The 27,332-nt window shown below is 54.7% G+C and overlaps 1 protein-coding gene across 1 annotated transcript in view; it reads left to right on the top strand.

Annotated features, from left to right (window-relative positions):
- Positions 1 to 24,616, top strand: part of COL16A1 (collagen type XVI alpha 1 chain) — a 49,124-nt gene extending 24,508 nt beyond the window's left edge. Inside the window, exons 44-72 of the mRNA XM_090268988.1 lie at positions 1,409 to 1,462; positions 1,676 to 1,708; positions 4,059 to 4,175; positions 4,264 to 4,305; positions 4,398 to 4,484; positions 5,115 to 5,159; positions 6,080 to 6,124; positions 7,849 to 7,902; positions 8,441 to 8,494; positions 9,006 to 9,059; positions 10,591 to 10,635; positions 10,743 to 10,796; positions 11,100 to 11,135; positions 11,490 to 11,552; positions 13,849 to 13,920; positions 14,129 to 14,182; positions 14,999 to 15,043; positions 15,231 to 15,275; positions 15,594 to 15,647; positions 16,078 to 16,131; positions 18,078 to 18,128; positions 18,481 to 18,570; positions 19,959 to 19,994; positions 20,841 to 20,885; positions 21,811 to 21,999; positions 22,350 to 22,416; positions 23,142 to 23,318; positions 23,491 to 23,568; positions 24,271 to 24,616. Coding sequence (XP_090125114.1) covers positions 1,409 to 1,462; positions 1,676 to 1,708; positions 4,059 to 4,175; positions 4,264 to 4,305; positions 4,398 to 4,484; positions 5,115 to 5,159; positions 6,080 to 6,124; positions 7,849 to 7,902; positions 8,441 to 8,494; positions 9,006 to 9,059; positions 10,591 to 10,635; positions 10,743 to 10,796; positions 11,100 to 11,135; positions 11,490 to 11,552; positions 13,849 to 13,920; positions 14,129 to 14,182; positions 14,999 to 15,043; positions 15,231 to 15,275; positions 15,594 to 15,647; positions 16,078 to 16,131; positions 18,078 to 18,128; positions 18,481 to 18,570; positions 19,959 to 19,994; positions 20,841 to 20,885; positions 21,811 to 21,999; positions 22,350 to 22,416; positions 23,142 to 23,318; positions 23,491 to 23,568; positions 24,271 to 24,473 — 2,043 coding nt within the window. The 3' untranslated portion in view covers positions 24,474 to 24,616. The remainder of the gene's footprint in view (positions 1 to 1,408; positions 1,463 to 1,675; positions 1,709 to 4,058; positions 4,176 to 4,263; positions 4,306 to 4,397; positions 4,485 to 5,114; positions 5,160 to 6,079; positions 6,125 to 7,848; positions 7,903 to 8,440; positions 8,495 to 9,005; positions 9,060 to 10,590; positions 10,636 to 10,742; positions 10,797 to 11,099; positions 11,136 to 11,489; positions 11,553 to 13,848; positions 13,921 to 14,128; positions 14,183 to 14,998; positions 15,044 to 15,230; positions 15,276 to 15,593; positions 15,648 to 16,077; positions 16,132 to 18,077; positions 18,129 to 18,480; positions 18,571 to 19,958; positions 19,995 to 20,840; positions 20,886 to 21,810; positions 22,000 to 22,349; positions 22,417 to 23,141; positions 23,319 to 23,490; positions 23,569 to 24,270) is intronic.
- Positions 24,617 to 27,332: the final 2,716 nt, after the last annotated feature.

Below are 27,332 nucleotides of genomic sequence, written 5' to 3'. Positions count from 1 at the left end.
CACGGTACTAACTGGTCCAAGGCCACTGCTTGGTTAGATCATGTAATCCTCACCCATTTCACAGAAGAGGAGACTGAGGCACTGAGGTTAAGAAATGTGCCCAAGGCTAGATTGCTAGTAGACAGCAAGTAAATAGCTGTTTGTATCTACAGTAGAACAATAGATGGACGTTTCAGTTCTGGGAGGGCAGGAAAAGAAAATCAAAAAGTCAGGCTTGAACAAATACACAGGCAATGGCAGTGGAGCAGGGAGTGAATAGTAAGTCAGGGCATAATTATAATTAACATGTGCTTTCCCTTTCCCGAGGTGCTGTTCTAAGCGCTTTACCCTATTAACTCATTTAGGATACAGAATGAACAGGACTGGGCGATAACACAGTGGCACAGGAGGTGGCAGGGAGGCTGCCATGGGGTGGTCTGACCCAGGGCTGGTGGAGCCTGGCCTGAAGTAGCGTGGGCTGGTGGCTGAAAGTGCATGTTCTACTGCTGGGAGCTGGGACTTGAAGGGAGGCCAGCTCAGCGCGGGCCAGGGAAATCCCAGGAGAGCGGGGTGAGCAGCGGCGCGTTCACTCAGCACATATTTAATGCATGCCTCCTACATGTTGGGCACCGGGGATTGAAAAGGGAACATACGCCCTGTGTCCACAGAGTATTTCATGTGCATATGCACTTGTGAGTCTGCAAGGGGAGCAGAGCTTGGGTGGCACACATTCCATGTGAGCATTCTGTGTGCTGGGCTCTGTACTAAGCTCCTTACAGCTATGGTCTCCTTTGAAGCCTCACTGTAAACTAACCCTGTTTTATAGATAAGGAAACTGAGGCACAGAGGTTGTTTCTTATCCCAAACACTATACAGGTAGTAGGAATTTGCACCTAGCTGGGTCCAACTCCCCAGCCTCCACCTGGTTGTGCCTCTGAGTGTTCTTGGGAGTGTCTTTTGAGAAATGATGCTGGAATAGTGGTCGAGAGGGGAGGTGAGGCCAGCAGCCCTCGTTCTGAGTCTCACCTCGGTCCCTTGTGTGTCCTATGACCTTGGGTACCCTCTCTTCTGTTTTTAAGATGGAGATAATACCTAGTTCACCAATAGAATTGTGACATTTCAATGAGAAAATATAGGAAAGGGACTTAGCACAGAAAGAGACCATAGTTACTATGTAGAAGACTCTCTGCCTAATTTCTGACTTCCTGTAACAGGTGGGGAAAAAACACCCTGTTGGACTGACTCTGGGGGTCACCCCGCTGGGCCTCCTCAGCCTTCCCTGCAAATGCATCTGGAGATTTTGAGCTGAGAATACAGGCTCAGCTTTGCCGGATGCAGGGAGGAGGCAATGGGGATGGTGGGAATGAAGCAGGGTGCCTTGTGAGCTAGAGAGAGGAGTCCACTCACTCGTGTCTCTGCTTGGCTGCAGGGAATGCCTGGAAACAATGGTTTGCCAGGACAGCCTGGGCTGCCTGCAGAAGTGGTAGGTACTGTACGGCCAGGACTCACTGCCCAGGTGCCTCCCTGCCCTTCCCAGGGCTGAGCTTGCCAGGCCAGCACCCCGAGCTGCAGTGGTGGGGGTGGGTCCCTCTTCTCTTCCTCTTCCAAGGCTGGGAGAAGCCTGGATGGCATGTGGCCATAATTCTCCTTTCCCCTTCCCCTCCCCCGCCTGAGCCCTCCTGTCTGTCTCTTGCAGGGATCCTTACCCATTGAACAGCACCTCCTTCAGGTAAGAGGGTAAGAGGGAGGGAGTAGGGACCGGCAGGGGTGGCAGGGAGAGCTGCAGATGGAGATGTTTGTGGGCACTGTGCGCTCCACGTGTGCATAAGAGGGCCTAGCATGGTGCCCGGCTCCTAATAAACCCTCAGTCAACCCCTGCTGAAGGACTGTTGGAAGGAGCCCTGAGAAGGTACCCGTGTGTCGGAAGCTGTGGGCAATTCCAACCCCAAAGCCAGTGAGGCCCTCTACCACCCCGGTCATGCCAGGTCGGGGTCCAGCAGCATCCAGAGCAGAGCACAGACTCCTGCCAAGGTTACATTCTGCAATAAGACTGGGTGGGGGCCTTGAAGAAGGCTTCAGCCATCCTCTGGGCAATCCAGAAAGAATCCAGGAAGGAGATGGGATTCAAGAAGCAATTCTAGTGGTACAAGGGGACTTGGAGCCTAGTAGCGGTCAGCCTGTGCCGGGGCCTGCAGACAGTGTCAAGATCCCACCCAAGGGCCGTGGCTTGATCTGGCCTCTCAGGCTAAGCAGAGATGTCCTTGGGAACCAAGGGTGACGCAGCCCTTCCTTGCTCAGTCACTTCTGGAGAAGGGACCTGACCTTTTCTCTCCTCCAGCTCAGCATCCTCAGGGGTCCCTCCCAAGCTTTGACCACCTGAGTCCCCTGTCCTGGCCATGTTCAAGCACTGGCCGGTCAGTGCTCTGGATGTCCCACTGCCCCACTGGGTCCCACTCAGGACAGCATGGGGAGTGCCTGCCGTGCCTCTGCTCTGGGCCAGCGATTTTCTACCTGTCTCACCTCATGGCGCATAAACTCATTACTAAAATGCTGCAGCACACCAAATATATATATATATTTTGCCAACCGGACATAAAAATAGGCATAACCTTGATTCATTCACACCGGATGGCTACTGTTGTGTTGGCTGTTGTCATTTTTTATTTGACAGTCTATGGGAAGAGGGATCAGTGCCCCTGACTAAATAGTCAGGCACTGCATGTTTTAAAAATTCTTGCGACACATCCGTTGCAAATCGCTGCTCTAGACAGCAGACGTCTCCAGAAATAGCCTGAGGCCAGGTTAGCCTCCTGGCAGCGGTTACGGGTGAGGTCACAGTGGGGTTGTGGCAACGAAACCCCAGCTCTTCTCCCCCAGGCTTCTGGCAACCTGGGGTCCCTCCAAGTCCTGCCCCTGGGCCAGTGATCGCACAGCCCATGCAGGGTTTAACATTTCTCTCTGTAACACTTCATCTCATGGTTTCCTAACCGAGTGCTCTGCAGGGGGCCCTAAGCAGCAGCTGGGAGAGGGGTCGGCGGCACCCCAGGGAGCGCTGACCAGGAGCCCCCACCGCCACACGCATGCACAGCCCGGAGGAAGCCTGGGCCTGTGGACGGAGCACCAGCTCTGGCCTCAGACAGACCAGGTTTAAGTCCAGGCTCCTGGACCTGAGAAAGCCACACTGTTTCTCTGAGTGTCGGCTTTCTTATCTCCACAGTGCTTATAAGATGCCCTGCCTCGCTGTGCTGTCAGGACTTGGTGTGATAATGTGCCCAGGCCTATTACGATGACTGGCACATGCGCGCTGAGTGAATGACAGACGTTATCACTGGGCTTTGCAGGGAACAGTGAAGCTGGGGCAGGGGCTCCTGCCTAGGGGTTCACAGACACCCCACCAGGCCATGCACGGGCTCCAGGCTCCCCAGTCCTCTGAAACTATAGTCTACTTTTCTACTAGTGGGTTTTATTTTTCTGGGAAGAGGACACATAGCTTCCATCAAACTCGCAGAGGGCTCTGTGACCCAAAGAGGTTAAAACCCCCAGGTAAGAGGAGGACCTTCTCGTCGGAAGACTGTGAGGCCCAGCGAACCAGGAGTCTGTGACAGCTGGGACCTGCTGGGGAACGGAGGGCAGGTCTCTGTCGCAGAGGTTGTCTGCAAAAGGCCTGGCTGCTGCTGCAGCTGCTTCCTCTGCTCCTGGAGGAGCTGCGCGGAGCCGGGCCTTTCAGCCTGAATCCTTGTGGCATGTCCTCGCAGTGGGTGCAGGCTGCAGGAACGACCGGGGCAGATGATCCCTCTGTGGGCCCCTCTGCCCCCTCCCACACGCCTGTCTGCAAAGTGGCTTTGGCGGGGCTCCACCAGAGCTTCTTCCTGGAGGAAACTCAAAGCCAGTGTTGGGACTGGGTTCCCTGAGGATGGAGCAAAGCTGCCTCAGGGATGTGGCTGGGGAAAAGGAGAGTGTGGGTGGAGGACTGCCTGCCAGGCAGGGCGCCCAGGCTGAGTTCAGATGGGGTTCTTCCATCTCGCCTATCCCAGCCATCGCAGACCCATGCCCCAGTGCCCTCCCCTTTCCCTCCTCAGAGCCTCTGCGGGGACTGTGTCCAGGGGCAGACGGCCCACCCAGCGACCCTCCTGCAGAAAGGAGAGAAGGGAGACCAGGGCATCCCTGGCGTGCCAGGCCTTGACAACTGTGCCCGGGTAGGAGGCTGGGCTCCGGTGCAGGGAGAGACCCTAGGGGCTGTTTCCTATCTCTGCCTCACCTGACAGAGCCTCTCGTCCCTCACAGTGCTTCACAGAGCGGGAGCGCCCCAGAGCTGAGGAGGCCCGGGTGAGTGGGCCTTCGCCTCTTCTTCACCTCCTGCCCTGAACCCCATGGGGAGGGGCCCAACTGCTCACTCCCACCGTCTGCATCCGCTCCAGGGAGACAACAGCGAGGGCGATCCAGGCTGTGCTGGCAGCCCAGGCCTGCCCGGACCTCCAGGACTGCCGGGCCAGAGAGGAGAAGAGGTAAGAACCGGGGCTGGGCCTGCATCCATGCGGTGACCCGAGGGCAGAGTCATTCCTGCCAAATGTCTTCTTGGGCCCTCTAGCGGCTCCCTGTCCCTTGGGAGTCCTTCAGGGGCCTCTGAGGACTTAGGTCAGCTGGCACCCTGACTGCTCTCCTTGCACACTGGCCTCCTCACTGCCCTTGGTCCATGGGACACTCTCCCTCCCCGGCCTAGCTGCTGCTTCTGTCTGCATCGCGCTCCTCACTGTCTGACATACTGTGTATTTCCTTCATTGAAGAACATTCCACAGGTGTCTGCTGAGCACCAGCTCTGTGCCAGCCCCTGTTCTATTTATTGCCGTCCACCTCTCCCCTAAAGTGTAAGCGCCACAAGGCTCGGATATTTGTGTTTTGTTTATTGCTGTGTCCCCAGCATGTGGACCAGTGCCTGGTACATAGCAGTTACTCAATAAAAATTTGTTGGCTGACTGAATGAACTGAGTGAAAGGTTTAACATCAGCGTTAACATCCTGCTTTGACATCAGCTGCCTGCAGACCCTGGCTGCGGTGAGCCAGGAGGAAGGCCGCTGAGACGCCGGGCTCCGTGGGGCCTGAGCCTCTTCATCCATTTCCCTTGGCTTCCTTTGCAGGGTTCACCTGGCATGAGGGGCTCCCCGGGTCCTCCGGGACCTATTGTAAGTATCCGTGGCTTCCTGGCCTGCTTGAGACGCTCTCAGAGGGGTCCTAGTGCTTGGACACCATTTTGCTGCCTTGTGTCCAGGAAGCTGTGCGGGCAGAAAGAGGAAACTTCCACTGCCCGCTCCCTTCTCTCGTCAGAGCGTCTATGGGGACTGTGGACTCCCACCACTGAACCCCTGGGAACTGGCCAGCTCTGCCTGTGGTCCTGCTTAGAGGAGGCCCTCCAGGGTGCATCTGTTTCCCCATTCCTATCCCTGCTGTATTTTGTATAAGGAACCCAGGCTGCCCTGGGCAGGGGGCTGCCTAGGCTTCTGGCTCTTGGTCTCAGCAGCCAGGAAAGCATGTGGCAACCTGGCCACATCTCTCTATGTCCCCATGACACCAGTCCCTACAGCAGCCAGGGGCTGAGATGGAGCTGCTCTGTAGGGTCATCTCTAGGACAAGTCTCCAAAGGCCCAACCAGAGGCATCCTCCCTGGAGTCCTCTGTGATGTTGATAATGGCAGGAAAATAGAAGTGTTTAGAAAAGGCTGGGAGAACTGAAAATGCTTTCTTTTGGAGAAAAAAGTGGCTGGTAGGAGCTATCTTAGAAGCAGGAGCCACCCACCTGGGGGCCTCCGGAGGTCAGGTAACAGGCACGAGGGGCTTCCACTCTGGCAAGGGGGTTCAGCTAGACTCGAGAAGACGGAGGAAGGGCTGCTTGCCTCTGGGGGCTGTTTCTCATCTCTGCTGATGGCAGAGCCATTCTTCCTGGAGCCAAGGGGAGGAGCACATGTCTCTGGGCCAAGACTTCCAAGGAGTCTCTCTTCCAGCTCCCTTGAAATATTCCCTTGACCTCTCCCACGACCCCTCCGCCCCAGACTGTGCCCCAGAGAGACTGTGCTTGTGAGATGTGACCTGCCTGTTTCTCCCACCAGGGCCCCCCAGGTTTTCCTGGTGCCGTTGGCTCCCCCGGACTGCCTGTAAGAACCTAGTGCTGCTCAACCTCCCCTCCCCCCTGCCGCCACCAGCCAGGTCTCTGTGGCTTTTGCTTGTCTCCTTTCCTGTCACGCCCTCACCTCCATCCTCCGTGTTTGTCGTTGTCCCCCTGCAGGCATGGTAGCTAACGACACAGGTCCCTGAGGTCCCGGCAGCTTGGACATCCTCCCAGCCAGTGTCTGCCTTCTTTTCATTTCCCCTTCTCCCACTTCTCCTGCTTTCTTTCTCCCATTTACTCTCCCCACCACCTCGCTTTTGTTTCCCTTTTCTCTCCACAATCGCACACCACTCCCCATAAGCCCTCTGGAGCTATTTTACCTTATTTTAAGCTAGTGCCTCTAGGGGCCCTCTTTCTCCCTCCCTTCTCGTTTCTGCCTCCCGCTTCTCCCACCTTTGGTGTTCACTGAGGATTTGCTGAGAGTCGTTCTTGGGGTCCTGCCAGGCACCTGGCACTGAGCCTGGCAGAGATGCCAACGCTTTAGGGCTTCACGTTGCAGGCTGGCACAGGTTTGCTGTCCTGCTGCTTGGCAGGGCTGTCCAGAGGCACCCCGGGGACCAAAAGGTGACTGTGCTTGCACCTTTCCCATCGTCCTGGAGGAAACTCTCAGCTTCCTCCTCTTCCTCTCCTCTTTCTTGGCTCCAGTCCCAGTCTGCTCCGAGGCTGGACGCGTGATGCCAGCCAGTTGGGTTTCTGAACGTCGTGGGGCTCTGCCCCTCTGTTCCCGGCATCTTGGGCTGCTCCTTCTGCCAGGTGTCATTAATTGCTCTGCCTTCATCATCGTCACAAGTGTGTTTAAATCATCGCCATCCCCACTGTTGCTCTGGGTGAAACTAATCCCTGTTTGTCAGATTTTGTGTTCCTGGGGCCTGGCCCCTCGCCTCCCCAGCCTGGCAATGCAGGCCAGGGAGCAGGGCCCCTCCTTGTCGCAGTTCCATCTGTCCCCATGCCCTCATCCTGGCCGGACCTTGTCTGTTTCTGCTTGCTTGGGTGAAGGGGCCATCTGTCCGTCTAGCCATTGTTTTGTGTCATGGAAAGGTTTGGGCCCCGTCTCTGGCGGGCACGAGGGAGAAGGGGCAGATACAGCCTCTTAATGGCATGGTGAACTTACGAAGGGCAGGGTGAGGAGTCGGGCGGGGGCTCTGGTCTTGATTGACATTGATATCCCTTTCCACCCTAAAAAGTGACAGGGACTGCTCTGGCGGGAGCCTTCCCATGTCTCTCCCCTGTATCCCCCAAAGCAGGTGATTTTGACTAGGGGAGGGAGGGGGACTTGGACAGGTAAGTGTTGGGTATCCAGTGATACATTTTAGTGGGAGCATCGCTCTGGGGACACCTCTCCTGACAGTTGCCATCACAGATGGAACACTCATGTGTCATCCTCCTAAAGGTACACCCCAGGCAATTACTATGGTAGAGCACACCAATGACAGTCACCTGCCTGAGAGGTACCCTCTGGGAGTCACCCACCTTGGGGGACATATCTCTGTAGTTACCTGTCTTGGGTGCTGTGCTTCTGAGAGGCACCCATATGAGAGTTACCCTTCTAGGACACATACCCTATGGACACCTTGCTGGGGACCCTAGAGGGCCACCAGCAACCCCCACCTTTGCCTGGAACAGAAACAGAGGGCTGCAGAGCAGAGGCAGGAGTCAGGGGCTGGGTGGGAATGCCCTTCCCTGCAGTTGCTCATGATTTTTCTCTCCAAGGGTCTTCAAGGAGAGCGAGGCCTCAGGGGCCTGACGGGAGAGAAGGGGGAACCGGTAAGAGGAGGCCGGCAGTAGGTGGAGATAAATGAGGAGCCCTGGGGAGACAGGTTGGGCCCCAGGGTGGCTGCTCTGTGGAAGATGGGAGGCAGCCTCCTACTTTTGAAACTCTCTGCCCCTCAGCCCTGATTCCCTCCCTATCGGGGTCTTCATACTACCTCAGGATCAAAGGAGGCCAATCCCCATGTGCCCCAACTCCCTGTAAGGGGCAAACACCCCTGTCCCCTGGTTTCCACCAATGTCCCGGAGGCTCTTCTCCCTTCCTCTTCCTGCAGCACTAGCAGGTCCCTCCTACTCCCCCTCCCTGGTCTTCATCAGCCCCTGCTCTGGGCCTTCTCCTCCGGCTCAGCTCCCAGGGTCTTGGTAGTAGTCAAGACCTCGCGACCCTGGGCTTTGGGGAAATGGCCCAGGGTGGTCTCTACTAGGTGGGTGCCTGCTGAGTGGCAGTCCAGGTATTCCAGCTTTGGTCACCCTTTTTCCCAGGAAGAGGGAACAGAAATGTTGGGGGGCTGCTCATGTCTACCTTTCTTTGCAGGGTGCTCCAGGGCAACCTGGCTACCCAGGCACCATGGGCCCACCGGGACTGCCTGTGAGTAGAGACCCTGGCTGTGGGGGTCCTGGAGCCTTGGGGTGGTGCTCAGGACAGGACAAGGCTTGGGCATCCCTCAGCAGCTCCTTCCTTTCCAAGCATTTCAGCCCATGCCTCCGCCAGGCCGTCCGTGTACACCCCCCCACTGGAACCCCCCCTTAGCAGTATGGGTTGGTGCCAACACTTCACTTTGGGGGCTCACTGCAGTCACTGGCCATCGAGGGCCAGACTCTCAGAGTTCCTTGAGAGGCTGATATCCAGCAAGCCTGAGATTTGCTTCAGTGGTGGGTGGAGGGGGGGTGTTGAGAGAGTTGGAGGGAGAGCATAGAGGTGCCACCCCACACAAGAGTCTGCTGGCTGGGCATGTCCTCTCTTTCCACGGAGGGCCACAGTGGCAGGTGAGGAGCAGCCCAGGCCGTCCATGTGCCAGCCGCAGCCTCCACCCCTCACATTAGTGCCGTGACAAGCAGGCCATGGGGACAATTCCACTCTCTCTCTGCTCACTTGTCAGGGCATCAAGGGAGAGCGTGGCTACACCGGGCCCTCGGGAGAGAAGGGAGAATCGGTGAGTCCACGTCGCAGCCCAGCGCGGAGGCGGGAGCAGGGCTTCAAACAGCCGGTCCCTGCTTGCCGCCTCCACCACCGCCACCAGAGATTTCCCCAGAAGCCTGTGCGGGGGGGGACACGACCCCTGCTTCCCTGTCCCCTGACTCACTACAGCTGCATCGCAAGCAGTCAGCGCAGGCTGGTGACCTGAGCTGTGAGGAGGATCTCAGCAGGATTCATGGGGCCAATGGCCCGGGCTGCCAAGGGGAGGGGGGCCAGGAGTCGCTGGAGGAGACACCTCTCACTCCCATGCCAGCAAAGGCAGGCCTGAGAGGCCCAGGCCTGGGATCTAGACCCAGCTCTGCTGCTTGGCCGGCCTGCATCCCCCCCCACCCCCCAGCCTGGGCCCACACTTTGCAGAGCCAGGCCGGCGCTGAGCGCAGGAACTGGGCTGTTGTCCCCTGAGGACACCGAGGCTCTCACAATGACAGGCTCACCCAGGGTCCCACAGCTCGTTAGGGAGTTAGGGTGGAGCCTGTCTGTGACGAACCTCCTAAACCTTGGTCTTGCCTTCGCCCTCACGCACGCTCGGCAGTGAGGCCCCAGCGGGTGCAGCCACCCCTGCCGTGCTTTATTCAACAAGTATTTCTCGTGGGCCTGCTGGGCACCAGGCTCTGAGGCTGCTGTGGAGAATAAATGGGGGTACTGAGTCAGCCCCCTGCCCCAATGGAGCTTACCTTCCCGTGGGGGAGGCAGACAACAGGTGAAGAAACAAACATACAAATAATGAGCGCTAAGGCTGCTGGAGAAATTAGGAGAGGGCTGGAGCGGCGTGAAGGGTGCCGTTACACGGAGGGTCGGGGGTGGTCTCTGAGGAGGCTGTTTTTGAGCTCAGTCCTGAATGAAGTGGGGGAGGGGCACATGGTCGTCTGTACTGGCGAATCCCAGAGGAAGAGACCCCAGCTGGGGCCACTGAAGGAACAGCTCTGAGCCATCATTGGGAGACCAAGAAGGGGTCAGGGAATGGAGGGCATTGCAGGTGGGGGTGCAGCTGTGCAAAGGCCCAGGGTGTGGGTGTGTAGGGTGTTCAGGAAACAGCAGGCTGACCAAGCAAGGCAGGAGATAAGAAGGAGAACGAGGGGAAGGAGGGGAATGGGGGGGGGAGGAATGGGGGGGGGGTTTAGCACCAGATCACAGAATACCTCAAACCCAGCATTGGTGGAAATTGGGCTTCTTGTTCAGTTGGCAGAGGGGAGCCATGGAAGGTTTTGAAGTAAGAGTGTTACAATCCAAGCTGTGTCAAGGAAGAGATGGCAGCCGGTTGCTGGCTGGACTGGAGGAAGCCAGGAGGGGGAGGACTAGTTAAAGAGTCCTAGTGGCTCAGACAAGAGAGGGGAAGCCTGAGCAGACGAGGGGGAGGAGCCCTGCTGGCTTAGAGGGGCCTCGCACTGTATCCTCTGCCTCTGCTCCCTGTCCGGTCCCCTGCCCCAGCCTCTCATTCCCCGCTTCCTCCAGTCAGAGTGATTGACTTTGCTCTTTTGCGTCCCCAGGGCCCACCAGGATCTGAAGGCCTCCCAGGTCCCACAGGCCCAGTGGTGAGTAAGGGGGGGTGGTGGACACGGGGACCCCTGGTCCTGGTCCTGTCCTGGGATCTAAGGGCAGGAAGATTGAGCTCCAGCTGCACTCTTCTCTGTGATGACAGGGTCCCCGAGGAGAGCGAGGACCCCAAGGGAGCTCGGGTGAGAAGGGGGACCAGGTGAGTGGCAACTAGGACATGGCTAGCCATTCTGACCGCAGTGGGTGGCTGGGGGGAGGCAAGGGAGGGGCTGGGTCCTCTCATTGATGGAGAAGGGACCAGCACTAGCCTCTTAGCCCCAATCCATCTTGAGGTGTAACCTCCCACCTCATGCCCAGAGCCTCACTTGCTGGCCATACTGGGAAAAGTGGAAGGCAAGGCCCCATGTCTAGAAGTAATATCACTCTGTTGCTCTTTCTACCTGAGCAGCCAGGTAGGACAGAAGGGGCAGCACAGTAAACTGTCCCTCCCTTCTTCCCGCAGGGGTTCCAAGGCCAGCCAGGCTTTCCAGGCCCGCCGGTGAGTGGAGACACAAAGCAGCTCTGTCTGATGTGACCCCATCCGGGAGGCAGGCAGGCCTGACCAGGCCAGACTCAGCAGGCTGGGCCTGTGGAGGGGAGGGCAGGGGCATGGGAGGAACAGGCAGGGGCCTGGGAGGAACAGCCTGGGTGGCCAGGCCTGATCCCAGGAACCGGGATCTGGAGAGCAGGGCCTCCTGGGTGCCCCCAGTGCAGCAGGCCGGCAGACTCTATGCTCCTGGGTGGTGGTTCTCAAAAGCATCAACGACAGTAAAACACATGCAGTAGGAAGAAGGAAAGGGAGCTTCTCCTCCAGTCCCACCTTCATTCCTGCTGGCTTCTTCTGTTGCTATAGGGTCCCCCTGGATTCCCAGGCAAAGCAGGAGCACCTGGCCCACCTGGCCCCCCAGCGGAAAAGGTGAGCAGGGCCCCAAGTTGGCCAGTCACAGATCTGAGCCGTTCGGCTCCCACACCCCTGCTTCACCCCCAGTAATGAGCATCTGGAAATTCAAGAACTGCCTCAGTCACATCCAGGGTGCTGAACAGGAGCCCTCCGGGATCTCCCCAACAACTCCTGTGCTAGCAGCAGGGCCCCAGGGAAAACCAGTGGGTTCCCAGGGGTGGGCCCAGCCAGACCTCTGCCTGATGGGAGAGGGAGGTAGAGGGGTGCAGTGAGAGGTGGGTGACTAGGATGTGACAGGCCGGCCTAGGCCAGCTTCATCTCAAGGGGGAAGATGGGGAGCTTAGGGAAGGAGGAAGCATTTGGATACCGGGATCCCCAGAAGCCCCACAGCAGGAGCAGCTCTGGGCATTTGCCTTCTGGGTCTGGCAATAGCAGGAAGAAACCAACCTGGAGATGTTGTCCCCATGTTGTCCCCAAGGGCCCAGAGAGTGACCTAGTGACAAGGGTGGGAAAGGGCACACTGGCTGCCCCAGCTTTGGCTTGCTAAACTGCCCTCGTCTGGGGAGGGCTAATGTCCCTATCTCAGCCCACTTTCTGGGTTTCTCAGATATGACAGCTGGGTGGTACAGTGAGGCCCCAAGGTTGACTGTGAGCACCCTCGTGGGAGCCCGCTTTCATTTGGGAGCCCACACAGCACAGCAGAAATGACTTATAGGAGGGCTTGTCTTGGTCTAAGTACTCACTGTTCAAGTAAGGAAATGAGGCCCAGAGAGGCCAGGGCACCCCAGAGGCGCATAGCAAGTTACAGGCAAAGCTGACTTCCCTCCCAGCTCAGCAGAACCCCCAGGCTGTTTCCCAGAAGCAGTGCCTCCCAGCCATGGCTGAGGCAGTGGTGGGGGCCCCCTCCCTTCCCTTCTCTGGGAGGAACCTGGGTGGCAGCTGCTGCCAAAGCCCTCTGCGCTGCCTCTGTTCTCCAGGGCTGCCTACTCGCCTTAGGCAGGTCATTGCAGACAATCCCAAACCTCTGGCCAGGGGTTCTCATTCCCAATTCCCTGTGGAGCTGACATTTTTCTGGGGCTGGGCTGACCCCTCTTGGTGGCTGGTGGCATTGCAAGGACACCCAGAGCTGTTTTCACCCCCACCCCCACCCCCCTTTGTGCGGTTTCTATCTGGATCCCTTCCCCTTGGCCATCCTATAGACACTGCTCCAGGGCCGCTCCCTCTTCCCGCTGGAGAATGCAGCACCCCTCCTCATGGACATGCCTGCCTACCCGCCTCTGCTGTAAACACTCTAATTCAAACGGTCCGCTCTCATCTCCCCCGTTCTTTGAAACTCGAATGGCTCCCCAGTGCCTGTAGCAGTGGTTTTCACTTTACTTTGTAGCCCTCAAGTCTTTTCATCACACAAAAGCTCATGTGAACCTTCAATCTATGCAACAGATACCAGTGGCACTTCTCTGGCTAAGGCAAGGGTAGGGTGTCCTTGAGTCCTCCCTCTGAGCCCCCCACTTTGTACCCTTAGCTCTGAGGCTTTCCAGGAACCCCCCCAGGACTCTGAGAAGTACAGTTTGAAAATCACAGGTCTTTTTGATAAAGTTGAGCATGGCATTCAGGGCCCACAGCCAACCAGGCTCTGACTTCTCCAGCCTCCTCTCCCACCCGTCACACGGGCTCCCTAGACACCCTTGTCTAGGCCAGGTGTGGAACCACTTCCAAATCCTCATCCTTCTCTGAAGCTCCCTCTGGCATGCCCTTTCCTCCCTCTCCACCTGCCCAAACCTCAGACATCCTTCAGTCTAGCATCCGGTGGCACTTCAGTGATACTTGCCTGACCCTGGCCAAAGTGGCCCTCTCCCCATTCTAAGCTCCGACAGCCCCTAATTTCCACAGAGCACAGGGACTCTGGCATTGCCCCTGATTGTGAGCCTGTGACTCTCAGTGGGCCGTGAGCTCCTTGAGGACAGGGCCACCCTTTTTTCATCTGGGAGAATCAGAGGTTTGGCACCTTGTTGGGATCGATGTGAATTGAATGCGTTCAGTTTGCACATGCTGCTGGTCAAGCCTGGTCAACCTTGAAGAAGATGCTGGACTTTATAGGTTCTGTCCCTTCCATCTTGGAGCAGTGAGGAATGTCTTGCAGATAAAGATAGCTCCTCTTTCGGGGAGTGGTGTGTGGAATATATCTACTTAGTCCAGAACAGAACTGGGGTTAGAAGCCAGCAGTCCCGACTTCTCGTAGTCACCGAACTTGTGGCCTTGTCACCAGCCTGGGATGAGGCCCTGCTGACTTTGTTGGGGGGCTTGTTTCCAGGGAAGTGAAGGGATTCGAGGCCCATCAGGCATGCCTGGTCCCCCTGGACCACCAGGACCTCCCGGAATTCAGGTAAGTGTGTGCCCTTAGCCTGACGGGAGTGGGTTATGTGGGCATGTACACGTGTGTGCATGCATGTGTGTGTGTGTGTGTGTGTGTGTGTGTATTTGGCAGGGCTGGGAGTGGGTGAGGGGAGGAGAGGCTGGAAGGGCCAGGTGAGGCCTCCCGCCTCTGAGGGTCGTAGCACAGGCATGTGTAAATGCCTTTTTCCTGCTTCCAGGGCCCGGTCGGCTTGGATGGTCTGGATGGGAAGGACGGCAAGCCTGGCTTGAGGGTGAGATGATGGGCAGAGAGGGCTCCCCTTCCTTCTCCAAGAGCCAAAGTCAAGGGAACCCAAATGAAGGGAACTGAAGTGGCCCCTGCCTCTGTCAGGGGTGCCCACACCTTCCCTCGGTCTGCCTCTCACCACACCCCACCTCCCTGATGGCACCAGCGCACCTTGGTGTCTCCATTCTCCCAGTGGCCTTAGTCAGCCTGGATGAGCTAGGCCTCACCAAAGGCGGGACAGTGAAGTGAGTAAATTCTTACCTAGAAACTAAAGGAACTAGTGTCCCTCAGGGCCCCGCTTGTGCTGGGCACCTGGCTTGGAGTCTGCACAGGCAGGGTAGCCTGGGTGGTCACAGTATCATGAGGGACCTGGACTCTGGTCACGTCTGCAGCTCCTACTATCTGGAACCAAGGCTCCCAGCTTGTGAGTGGATGGATTAAACCAAGGGACCCAACTAGGCTAGTGTCATAAGAAACCAGGTTGCAGACATGGAAGCACTCAAGCCAGCCTGGCTCCTTGGGTCTGATTTTGCTGGGGTATCTGAAAGGGATGGGACCCTGGCAAAGGGCAGAGCATCCAGGTCAACCCTGTTCTGTACCCAAAAGAAGGAAAACTGAAGTCCTGAGGTGGGGTGGGATTCATGCAGGGGCCACAGCCAGGCAGAGGCTGAGCCTGGTTGGGAGTCTTCTCTCTGCCCCCATAGGACCTCCCTCCATCCTGGGACAGCTGGGGAAGGGGCTGGAGAAGGGAGAAAACATTGGTGAATGAGTTGGGTACAAGCTGGACAAATCTCTTGTCTCAATGCTCCTGGTCTCTCCCTAGGGAGACCCCGGTCCCGCTGGCCCACCTGGACTTATGGGACCCCCGGTAAGTTGAACTACAGGGAGGAACTGGGAGCTGGGAGGTGCCACAGCTGAGCCAGTGCAGCTCTGCCTTGGTGCGTGGGGTAGCTCAGACCCTCCGTAGGTTGGTCTAATTTGTTTAACCTGAGAAAGAATGGGAAGGGGCGCCTGGTGGAGGCGAGGGATGTAGTAACTCCCTGCTTTTTTCCCAGGGTTTCAAGGGGAAAACGGGACATCCTGGCCTCCCAGGACCAAAGGTAAGGGCCTGGTCACCTCTGCCAAGTAGACTTTATTCGCTCTTCTCAAAGCCTGACCCCAGGTAGATGTGGCATCCCAGACAGAGTGGATGTACCACCTGATCCTTGGCTGAGATGCCATCCCAGCACCCAAGCCTCCTGAGGCTGCTGATGCCTGGCAGACTGGGTCAGGGCTTCTCCTGTCTACCAGCCTGAAGGTGTCAGGGGGCCGTGGGCCAGAGCTTGGGCAAGTGGCGAAACCCCTCTAGTGTGGGGTCACCTTGGCGTGGGAAGGAGCCAAGAGGCAGTCTGGTAGCTCCAGTTCCCTCTCTCTTTTAGGGTGACTGTGGACAGCCGGGTCCCCCTGGGAGCAGTGGCCGGCCTGGAGCTGAGGTAAGGGCTGCGGATCTATGCATGCTGCCTTTGGACGGCCTCTAGGCTCTGCAGCTCTGGATGCAGCCACTTCCTCTCACTCACTAGCAAAGTGGCTGCCTTCTCTCCTTGGCCTTCTGGGGAAGGTTTTCCCAGCACTGCCCATCTTGTCTTTCTCCTTCCTCTTACGGGTTGTAACTGCTTCCTCTCTCTATGGGTTGTTGGGTCGCTAGCCTGCAAAGGCAGGGCTTGGACGTCTCAGGCTGGGGGCTCTGCTTTGTCTCTCCAACCAGACTCCGGGCTCTGGCAGGCTTATGCCCGGAGGCCAGGGCTCAGCTGGGTTCCTTGGACCGTTGCTGTTCCACTGGTTCTGCTCAGCCCTCTCCCACTGAACAGCCTCGTGTGTGTAATTCTGTTTCTATGTTTTTTCCTTTTTTTCTGGCTCCTACAGGGTGAGCCTGGTGCCACGGGACCCCAGGGAAGACCTGGCCCCCCTGGCCACGTTGTGAGTTCCCTGTCTTTGTCTCCGCCTCTATGAGAGTTAGGATTCTGTTGGAGCTGGGTGACGGTGGGTGAGCTGGTGCTCACCTGACCATAGGAGCAGCCCCCAGCTGCGTAGAGCTAGGAGGGTTTGGGGCTCACCCAGTCCAGTGGTTCCCAGGCTTTTTGCCATTTTCTTATTTTCTGGATACATTCGAATTTACTTATCAAACAAAGATCATTCAGTTCCTCAACAAATAATTATTGTGCACCTGCTCCTCGCCAGGCCTGGTTCCAAGCAGTGGACTAAGACGGTGAGGAAGAGAGATGTGGTCCCCTGATCCCAGAGCTTCCGTGCAGGCACAACAAACAAATTAATGTGGAAGTGACGCGATGTCATAGGGAGGGACTAGAGATGACTTTAGAAGAATCCTTGACAAGAAGGAGCCGGTTGTCCAGCAGTCTGCGGGAAGAACATCTAGGTCAGGGGTGGGGTGGGTGGAGGAGAGCAGGTGATGCAAAGAGCCTGGGACAGGGTGGGGCTTGGTGTATTTGAGTAGCCCAAGATCAGCTTGGCTGGAGTGAAGTTCAAGGAGGCTGTGAATGGGAACTGGAAAGCTGAATTTGGAGAGGATATGATGCAGATGGGGTGAGGGTAGGAGATGGTGCGGAAATGGAGGTGGGCAGAGGGTGAAGCAGGGCAGCAGTGCACAGACCTGGCCTGTGTATAGAGACAGAGGACTTGCTAATGACCTGCATGCGGTGGGGATGCAGGGAGGGGTAGAAAGAGAGCAATCAAAGGTGACTCCTGTGTCTGGTAGCTGGGTAAGTGGGTGGTCTATTTACTGAGATAAGGCATCTTGGAAATTAAGCACTAATGGATTTCCCATCTACTTTACTCATCAGTAACATAGACGACTGCCAATGGGCGCCTTTGATCAGTGTGAGAGCACCGAGCTGGTGGAGTTCCAGAGAAAAGCAAATAAATACACTGGCGTTTTATTGCGGCCCTACTGTGGCTGGCTGTATAGTTGAAGCCTTTTGGAAATGTTAAAAATAGTTCATGACCGATAAATGGAACTCTCAGGCCTTCATCACTATTTTTAGAGATCCCAAAGGGCCCAGAGGCCGCCGATTAGGGATCCCAGGTCTAGTTCAGACCCCATCATATTATGATGGGAGGAGGAGTCACACACTGAATTGTGTCCCCATTGGAGACTCATTCAGGGACTGGGGACAAGAGGGGTGCAGGGTTCCTCTTGTCACCTGTCCATCCAAGCCGTCCCCGGCTGTGTGCCAGTCTCAGTGCTGGACATTCTTGTCCAGGAGACTGCAGATGAGTAGAACAGAGGCCACGCCTCCAGAATGTTCCATCTGGTAGTATGCAGGGAAGTGCTCTGAGAGAGCCTTGTGTGCCCTGCGAGCCCTGTTCAGGGAGGCGACATTGGAGCTGTGCCTCAGCTGAAGACGTGGAGAGGGGGAGGAGGGCATTTGGACAAGGGCCAGCCCAGGCAGGCAGGAGTGTTCGTTGTCCTTCCACGGTACGGGAGCTGCAGGAGACCAGGCGGCCTGGAGTTGGTGCTGAGCCCCTGCCCCTCATGCCCTGCTGTGTGGACCCCCAGCTTCTGCTCCTTGCCCCTCCCACAGTACAGAAGGGAGGTGGGGGGCTCAGAACACACTGAAGCCCGTGTAGGTAACTACCTCAGGCCTTTGCCATCTGTACTTGGTTCTGGCTCCCATAACACCCCCTCAGCACAGCCCCAGATGTACCACTGTGTGCGTGGCAGACATAAGGGACCCCCAGGCCTCAGCTCTGGCACCAATCTTCTGGCAGAAGCTCAAGTGCAAAACCCAAATGGAAGGCGGGTTTAGGATGAAGTTTAGGGCTTGTTCCTGCTGTTGGCGCTCCACGCCTCCCTGGGGCCTTGTTACTGGAGACTCTTTCAACCCACTGACTTTGTCTCTCTTTAGGGACCCCCGGGGCCTCCAGGCCAGCCAGGCCCTGCTGGAATTTCTGCAATGGTGAGTGACAGGCTCCCCCCATCCTTCCCTCCCAGGAATTTGGGCCTGTTCTGCTGGTGGTTCCTTTCAGAGGGACCTGGGGAACGGAGAACAGCTTGTCCCTCTCCCTCTCCTTTCCTGGGCATCCTCTCTTGCCTCCAGAGACCTCCCCAACCAGCATGTGGTGAAGGCCTTTGGAGAGGGCTGGAGTCCATCCCAGGGTCCTATCTCAAGTTCAGCAAGCACCAGCTACCCCCGGGGGCCCTGGGGGTTGGCGGGTATGGTCCCTGGCACACAATGTCTGCCTCTGACTTTATGGAGTTCATTTTTGTCTCTCCCTTCCCCTCTCCCCATCCTCCTTCCTTTTCTCTAGGGTATGAAAGGAGACCGGGGAGCCACTGGAGAAAGGGGCCTTTCAGGCCTTCCAGGCCAGCCTGGCCCACCTGGGCACCCTGGCCCCCCGGTAAGACCCACCTCTTAAAGCACAGCGTTGTCAGCTGAGCACAGCACTGCATGTGTGGGGTTTCCAGGGAAGAAGGGACTGTTTGTGTGGAAAAGGGCAGCATGGGCTTGTGCCTGAGGAACACATCATATTTGGAAGGGACAAGCTCAGTAGCCAATGCTACTGCACACCAGGCCACCGCCTCTGACAATGCGCCAGCACCACTTGTAGAGATCCCTCGACTAGTGTCAGGCAGGAGGCACTTGGCCCCTCCCTGGCCCCTCTCCAGGGGAGCTTCTTGGTAACCTCAGAAAATTTACAAATGTCAGAACTAGAAACACGGTGCTATTACTGAAGCTTTCTCAGCAACTCAGAAACCACTAATAATATGTTGAATGATGAACTAAATGCTTGACAGTTGTCATTTGATCTGTACCACGACCCTATTTAGTCAATCTGTTTGTCCTCGTTGTACAGATGAAGAAGCCAATGTTCACTAAGGTTAAGTAGGTTGTCCAGCACATGGCTAGTGAGTGGGAGAGCCTGTCTGATTCCAGAACTTGTGTACTTAGCCACCCTGCAATACTCCCTCTTCTAAAGCTTCCAGACAGGTGAACAACATCAGGTGGGACTGATTGTTAGTCTCAGGGATGAAAAGTCAGTAGGTAGAGCTGAGACAGGAACCCAGGTCTCCCAGCCCCCAGATCAGGGCACTTTCCACCAAAGCAGACTTTCTTCTGGGGAGTAGTAGCAATGACCCTGAATGGGGTGTATATGACTCCAGCAGAGGTGATCAGTCAGCCCATGTGCTCAGAGGGCCAAGTCTCACCTCCCACGTGCTCTGATTCCTGCCAGGGACCCTGGGCAGGCAGGTCCCTCTAGCTCTCTGCTTTCCGTGCCTGCAGGCTCAGGAGCCTCCAGGCTCCCTGGATGAATCTGCCAGGTTGCTTTGCAATCACAGATTCCTCTTTCCTAGCACCCATCAGAAGTAGGTGGGTGGGGCCTAGGAGGCAGCCTCTCCTGTTCTAGGGAGGGAACAGGCCCACCTAACCACATCTCTGGTTCACACCTTCATTCAACAAACATTTAATATAACTCAGAGCCAGAGAGTGTGCAAGATCCTGGATCTCAAGCAAAGAGCAGAGAAGTGTAGTTGGCTCTTCCTTCATAGGGTTCAGTCAGGGGGGCAGCCTGGAGCTGTCAGTATGCGGCTCTGGGACAAGGCAGGAGTGTGGGGTGGAGGTCTAAGTTTCCATGCCTGTGCCCAGAGTGTCCAGGGGTAGGGAGTGGGGGGGTTGATCATGATTCATTGGTGGAATAGGGGCTGGGCATGCCGGGCGGGCAAGGTGAAGCATGTGACGTCAAGCTGGGTTGGCACTCATCACATCATTATTGCTCTTACTTCCCAGGGTGAGCCTGGAGCGGACGGCGCAGCTGGCAAAGAGGTACTGTTTGTGCTGGACTTGTCCGTTTCCTGTGGGAGTGCTGCCTGTTGTGCTTGGCCTTGTCCTGACCCCCCTTTGTTCACTCAGTAACCGCTCTCAGTATGCACTATCTCTGGACAGACACTTAGGAAACTTGTTGCCCTTGTTGCTCTGGGGCGAGGAGGTGGGTTCTAAGGGAAGAGAATAAGAGCGAGGCTTATTTTTCACTATTTTTTAAAACCACGTATCTGGTCAAAAGAGACAATGAGAAAAATAAATTCCAAATAAACATTTCCTGGCACCAGTTCTTGCCAGGCCCCCAGTACGCCACAGATTGTCCCTTTCATTTGATATCTCACCTCTGTTTATTTTTTAATAAAATCTTTTTTAGAAAATATTTTATTTATTATTTTTTAGAGGGGAAAGTAAAGGAGAAAGAGAGGGAGAGAAACATCGATGTGCAAGAGGAACATCAATCGGTTGCCCCTGGCATGCCCCAAAATGGGGACCTGGGCTGAAATCCAGGCATGTGCCCTGACCAGGAATCAAACCAGTGACCTTAAGGTTCACAGGCAGGTGCTCAATCCACTGAGCCACAAGAACTAGGGCTTACCTCTTTTAGTCCTAACAAGGGACCCAAACAAAGTAATCACACAAAGCCATGTATCCCCTAGGGGACACCAGTTTCCTTCCCAGCTGTCTACTGTCATGTTAACAGGGATGCTGTTGCCTTTCTCAAACAGAGCCCAGCTTGACACAATGCAGGGGCCTGAGGCTGTGGAAGGTGGTCTTTTCACGGGAAGTGCCTCTCTTGGGTGGCTTGGAGATGCTGCATATACTTGACCCCTGACTTTTGCTTTCCTCTAGGGACCCCCTGGAAAACAGGGACTCTATGGGCCCTCTGGTCCAAAGGTGAGTGGCACTGGCTGGGACTGAGAGGAAAAGCTCATGAGTTGGTTAAGCCTGGCTCCCAGCTATGACTTTAGCCATGGAGGGGACACATGGGAAGGCCAGTGGTGAGGGGGGGAGTGGACAGAGCTTGGAACAGCCTCAGCTCTGAAAACTTCTCACATGGGGCTGTTCCAGCTTCTTAGCTATTATTGAGGGAATGGAAATTTCAAATTCATTCTCTGATTGATTGATTGATTGATTGATTGATTGATTCAATCATTCCGCAAGCATCTGCTTGATCTTGCTTCCATTCCAGGCCCTCTGTCCTTGCCTTGGGTAAACAGAGGTCTCTGAACAATAGATGCTCATTTAGTCCAGTCACACTTACGCTAGAGCATGGCAGGTTTTACTGAGAATTAGACACAGCACAGTGGGATCAGAGGGAGGTACACCCAACTCAGCTTGGCAGGCAAGGAAGCTGCATGAAAGGCAGGAGCATTTCAGCTGGGTAGGCGGAGTGCACTGGGTAGAGGAGGGGAAGGGCATCCAGGCAGGGAGGACTGAGACAGGATGGTTAAATCAGAGAAGTATAACCTCTGAGGTCTGGAGGGAGGTGTGAGGGCAGGGAGGCGAGGCTGCAGATGTGATTCGGACCACATCATGAATGGTCCCAAATGCCTGGCCTGGCCCAGGAGTTAGGCCTTTATTCAGGGGGCAGTTGGGAACAGTCAGAATTTCTAAGCAGAGACTAATACCAGGAGAACTGTCTTCTAGAGGGACTGTCCTGGCAGTGAAGTGGGGCAACCTGTCAGGATGATGTGCCACAGTCCAGAGGGAGATGCTGGGGGCCTGGTTGCAGGATGGAGAGAGGGGCAGATGCTGAGGCATCATGAGGTAGACTTGATAGTACTTGCCAGTGCTAGATTGTGACTTCCTGTCCTTGTAGGGTGATCCAGGACCTTCAGGACAGAAGGGCCAGGCAGGAGAGAAGGGAAGAGCTGGCATGCCTGGTGGGCCTGGCAAGAGTGGCCCCATGGGGCCTGTTGGGCCCCCAGGTCCTTCAGGAGAGAGAGGCCACCCTGGATCTCCAGGGCCTGCGGGGAGCCCTGGATTGCCCGGGGTGCCTGGCTCCATGGTAAGTGGTGGCTGGCAGCCACAGGCACAGTCTGGACATGCAGGGTGGAGCGTGTGCCATTTTAGAGCCTCCTGCTGACATTCTGCAAGAAAGAGCATGATTCCCACATGAGTGGCTCTTAGTTAACTATGTGTGGGAGGGTGTGGGATTGGGAACCCTCTCCCCAGAAAAATGCACTGATGCACAAAATGTTTTGGAGCATTTTGGGAGGGAAGGGTTAGGATTAAGTATCTGTGGTCAGCCCCTGGGACCTCTGCTTCCCTCCCCACCCTTTATTTCCATTAAATCTATTCCCAGAGGAGGCTTGGGAGTATACAGTAACTGAGGAAGGTTTTCTTCTCTTTCCTCAGGGAGACATGGTGAATTATGATGAAATCAAGAGATTCATCAGACAAGAGATCATTAAAATGTTTGATGGTAATTGACAGTTGCTGGGTGGCAGGGGCCGCAGCTTGCCTTTCCCAGCTGCTTCTCCGCCCTGCCCTGGCCTCCTTTTCCTTAAAGCTCAATATCCTACCCCCTACTCTCCCCACCCCCCACTTTCAGACATGTGCTCAGTAAGACTTCAGATGTTTCTTGTCACCTGCTCTCTTCAGAAATAAAATGATTCCCTCCTGCCTTCCTCAAGTCCCCACTGGAGCAAAGGAGACAGACAAGAAAATTGACATCAAATGAGTCTGTACAAAGTGAGCTCTAAATAGTAGAGTGAGCAGCAACTGTAAGATGGCTGGTGTGGTTTCGTTTTAAGCTTTTTTTCCTGTTCTCTGGCTCATCCAGCATTGACATGCTAGGGACTGGGGAAAACATGGAGCCCTGAAGGGGCTGGACATGGTGATTAGGGAGCAGACCTCAGATGTCAAGCCAGGAGTCTGGACCTTCATCTGAAGCCAGTGGTGAACTAATGAAAGGTGTTGGAGAAAAGAGATGATGTAATTAGATCTGTGCTTCAGAAGGATCATCGTGGAAAGCAATGTGGAGGCCAGGGCAAGGGAGGCCACTTAGACCAACCCCCACGGTCCTTGCTCTGATGTCCCTCTGAAGAAAGGCTGCTTTGGATTTCATGCTGATGGCCTGTCTGCAGCATCTGCAGTCAGTCTGAGTCCCTGGGGTGCCCTAAGACCTATCCCTGTCCGTTCTTACAGAGAGGATGGCTTACTACACTTCCAGGATTCAGTTTCCCATGGAGGTGGCAGCAGCTCCAGGGCGACCAGGACCCCCAGGGAAGGATGGTGCCCCCGGCCGGCCAGGTGCTCCAGGATCACCTGGGCTCCCCGGTCAGATTGGCAGAGAAGGTCGACAAGGCCTGCCAGGAATGAGAGGTAAATCTGCCCTCTGGTTCCCGAAGTGCACACATAGTTCCTTGGGGCACCCATGAGCTCCGTATGTCTGCTGTGAATATATTTGTGTGTATGTGTGTATTTCTAATAATCCAACTGTGTGTGTCATTTTCTCTCGGGAATAAGACTTCTTATTTTATTTCTTTTGTCCCAGGATTGCCTGGTACCAAAGGTGAAAAGGGAGATGTTGGTGTTGGCATTGCAGGAGAAAATGGTCTCCCCGGCCCTCCAGGTAGGAAAAGCCAGCATTTAAGACCATGAATCTAGAGCAGCAGAGATCTCCTTTCTTTATGCTCCTTGTATAACGCAGTTGTATAGAACCTCAAATAACACAGGCCTATCAACCAACAGTTACAGTGCTCTGACTGTGTGCAAGACAATCTGCTAGGGCATATGCGTGGGGAGTGGAAGACCCAGTCCCTGCCCTGAAGTCCTACACTGGGCTCGCATGATGCAGGGGAACGCAGCCGGATGTTGTGGGGCCAGGGAATGCGAGTTCAAGTCCTGCTTGGCATCTCACTGGCTGTATGACCTTGACCAGGTCACTTAAGCCAGTCTGTGTAGCCTGAAAGAGAAGGAGCAACGCCTGCTGACCTGGCTCTGAGACTCAGCTTTATCACTTACCACTCTGAGCCTGTGTCCTCACGTACAAAATGAGAGTGTCTTTCTCTTGGAATTGTTGCGAAGATTCAATGAATAACATGTATAAAGCACTCAGCCTTGTGCCAGACACAGGGAAGCCCTCAATAAAACTAGCCAGTAGTTTTGTTGTGATTGTTAAATTAATGTAAGGGTTCAGTCAGGTCTTCATGAGAACATGTTGTAACCTGAGAAATATTCATCACATGTAAGGTATTTTTGACCGTGGCTATTATTTCTTCTTTGCTTAAGTCTGGATCTCCTGATTTTCCTTTTCTGACTCTTCCCTCCCTAGGTCCTCAAGGTCCTCCAGGGTATGGCAAGATGGGCGCAACAGGACCGATGGGCCAACAAGGCATTCCTGGCATCCCTGGCCCCCCGGGCCTCATGGGCCCGCCGGGCAAGACTGGCCACTGTAACCCCTCTGACTGCTTTGGGGCCATGCCAATGGAGCAGCAGTACCCGCCCATGAAAAACATGAAGGGGCCTTTTGGCTGAAATCATCATCTCCGTTAGATGAAGGACTCCTTTGGGAAAAATGGCTAAAACTTATGACTCTGTGATGGGCTGTGAATGTTTTGGTTTTTTTTAACTGCTATTAATATTTTTTTATTAATAAATAAAAAACAAAACTATCCATAGTCCCACTTCCAGTGGGGTTTCTCTGGTGCTACAGCTGATCGTCCTGTCATTCTCTTTTGTCATTTGGTCCCAGGGTCAAAAAGGGCATCTCCCTCATTGTCTGTGGTCAAGCAGTGGAGCTGTGGGATGCTCCTGTATCCAGTGCCCCCTGCTCAGCTCTCCAGCTGCTTCTGAACTGCCCTTTGGTCCTCTGGACGTTGTGTTGTGTCCTTCACAGGACACTTCTCAGAGTCAGAGAAGAGGCATCGCTCAGCCTCTCCCTACAGTGAGCCAACAGCAGGTATGAAGACCCCACTCCCTGCTCATAAAGGCCCTTCCCTACTTGCTTTCCTAAAGAAAACAGTGTTTGGTACCCCACCTACTCTTTTCATTTCTTGAGTGTGACCCAAAGCTAATCCAGGCTGCACTTTGGGAAATGCCACCCAGTGCTGAAGTGTGTTCACCCGCCCGCCCGGCAGCACTTCCAAACGCTCGGTCTCTTCTTGATGCTCCAGTAATTCTGTGATTTAAAAGCCTGTGAAACAGGAGGAAAGATAGGCCCCAGCCCCTGGCCTAGGCATCCAGGGAATACTTCTCTGGGAAGTGAGCTGGAACCTCCCGCCTGGACTGATGCATGGCCCTGTCACCAGCTCTCCTGGACTGCACACGGCACCTTTTGTTATTCTTTGTTAATCTAACTGGTTTCTAGGCTTTCAGAAGCAGGTTGCATCCGTAGAAAGGGGTCACAGGCAAGTCGTGATCAGATCTAAGCATAAGGTCCACAAAGCCTACTGGGAGTCTGGTGATATATCTCCTGTCTCTTCAATATGCAAAAAGGCTAGAAAAGAGAAAAAGTAAGCTATTATAGAAATATTCTGTCCCAAGCTTCTCTTTCTCTACTTTTCAGATCCCTGCTCTGATGGGCTGCCGGCCCTGTGAGAAAGCAGCAGGGCATACCCAGAGGGAATTCCAACGAAACTCTCTTTACTGGCCCCAGCTTTTTGGAAGGTTTATCCAAGTTGGATAAACTTCAAAGGGATCCCAGAGCAAGCTTCCAAATGTACCCAGAGTCCAGATGCTTATCCAAATTTCCTGAAGCCTTCAAACTGCCTGTCAGATCTCTCCAGAGCTGGTATTTCCAGCACAGTTCCGAAAATTCCCTTCTCCAGTTTGACCCCAAATACCAGGAGACCAAGCCTGTGGGTGACTTTTCAGAACCTTTGCCCTATTTTTTCCTGCCAAGTGCATAGGAATGTCATGGCTAGGGGAATGAAATCAGGCTGACTCCTGAGCATGGCTGCGTGTCTCACATGATGTTTTTAGGTATAGGAGGAGTCAGTTCTTATTTTATCTCTCACTAGCAATTCTCAGTTATCCCTGATTCTTTGGTTTTTTTTTTTTAAGATTATTTATTTATTTTTAGAAAGGGGAAGGGAGGGAGAAAGGAGAGAAACATCAATGTGTGAGAGAAACAATCAATTGCCTCTCACATGCCCCTAACCAGGGTCCAGCCTGCAACCCAGGCATGTGCCCTGAACAGGAATCGAACCAGCAACCCTTCAGTTCACAGGCTGGCACTCAATCTACTGAGCCACACCAGACAGGGCTAACCCTGGTTCTAACATAAGACGTTAAAAAGCAAACACACCAACTTTGCATTGAAGTAGCAGCCAATTTTGGACAATGGATGAGGACAGATGTTAAAGCACTCCCTTGGACGGCCAGCTTCCCTTTCTCAGCCCATTCTGTGAAGTGCTAACTGATGATGAGCCTCATGACAAGGAGCCTGTTGGCACCAGTAAAAAGAAAGAGAAGCAAAGACTAGCTGTTGAATTGGACGGGTTGGCTTTGAAGGCCAGAGGGGAAAGTCACCATGAGAAAACATTTGAGGGCCAGTTGACCATTGATCCTTACAGAGTAAGTGATGCTTTCTTCACTTTTGTTCGAGTCAAATTCACACTGCTCTTAGGACATTCTATGACAGGCTAGGTTTAAGCTTTCATGGAATTTGAAATTGTTGTATTTTCTTGGACCATGAGGAACCAGATGGGAAGCTGAATTTATAGTCTCTTCTGTTGCCGTGGTCAGCAAAAAAAATACATAATTAAATAAAAATAAATAAATCCAGGGATTTTTGCTCCTAAGTTCAGGAACTGAGTGAGCTGAAGAGATAGGAAGGAGGGGCACATGTCTTTCATTCCTTTTAGGCAGCTTTCTCACATTCCCACCCCTGCTAGTCTTCTGTCTTCATTTCAGGCTTTTAAGGCAACACACAGATCATTAAGATTGGCAAAGTCCAACTTGATGAGTCCATTTCCTCTTTCTACTTTGTGCCAGAAACTGTCTAGGGATTCAGAAGCAAACTAGACAGAAATGGTCCCTGCCCCCGCAGTGTCTGTGGGGAGAGCAGACAGTTAAACAAGCAATTACAATAAAGTAGGATGATGGGGCAGTACCAGGCACTAGGGAGCCGAGGGACCTAAGCGTGTCTAGACAGAGATCGATGTAGGCAGAAGGAACAGCACGTGCCAAGGTCCAGAGATGACTGAGCACAGAGCGCTAAGTGATGAGCGCGGTGTGGTTGGAATGTGGAGGGTGAGCAGGGGAGACAGTGGAAGCAAGGGTTTTCTGCGTGGGTGTGTCGAGTCAGATTTGCCTGACGTAGAGTTCACTGACAGCGGTATGAAGAATGGATTGAGAAACCCTCTGCTCTGGAAGATGAAGAAAGGCTGTTGC

This window comes from Furipterus horrens, unplaced genomic scaffold (genome assembly GCF_987537825.1).
Source record: "Furipterus horrens unplaced genomic scaffold, mFurHor1.1.pri manual_scaffold_3, whole genome shotgun sequence".
Classification (NCBI taxonomy): Eukaryota; Metazoa; Chordata; class Mammalia; order Chiroptera; family Furipteridae; genus Furipterus; species Furipterus horrens.
This window is presented reverse-complemented; position numbering and strand designations above follow the sequence as displayed.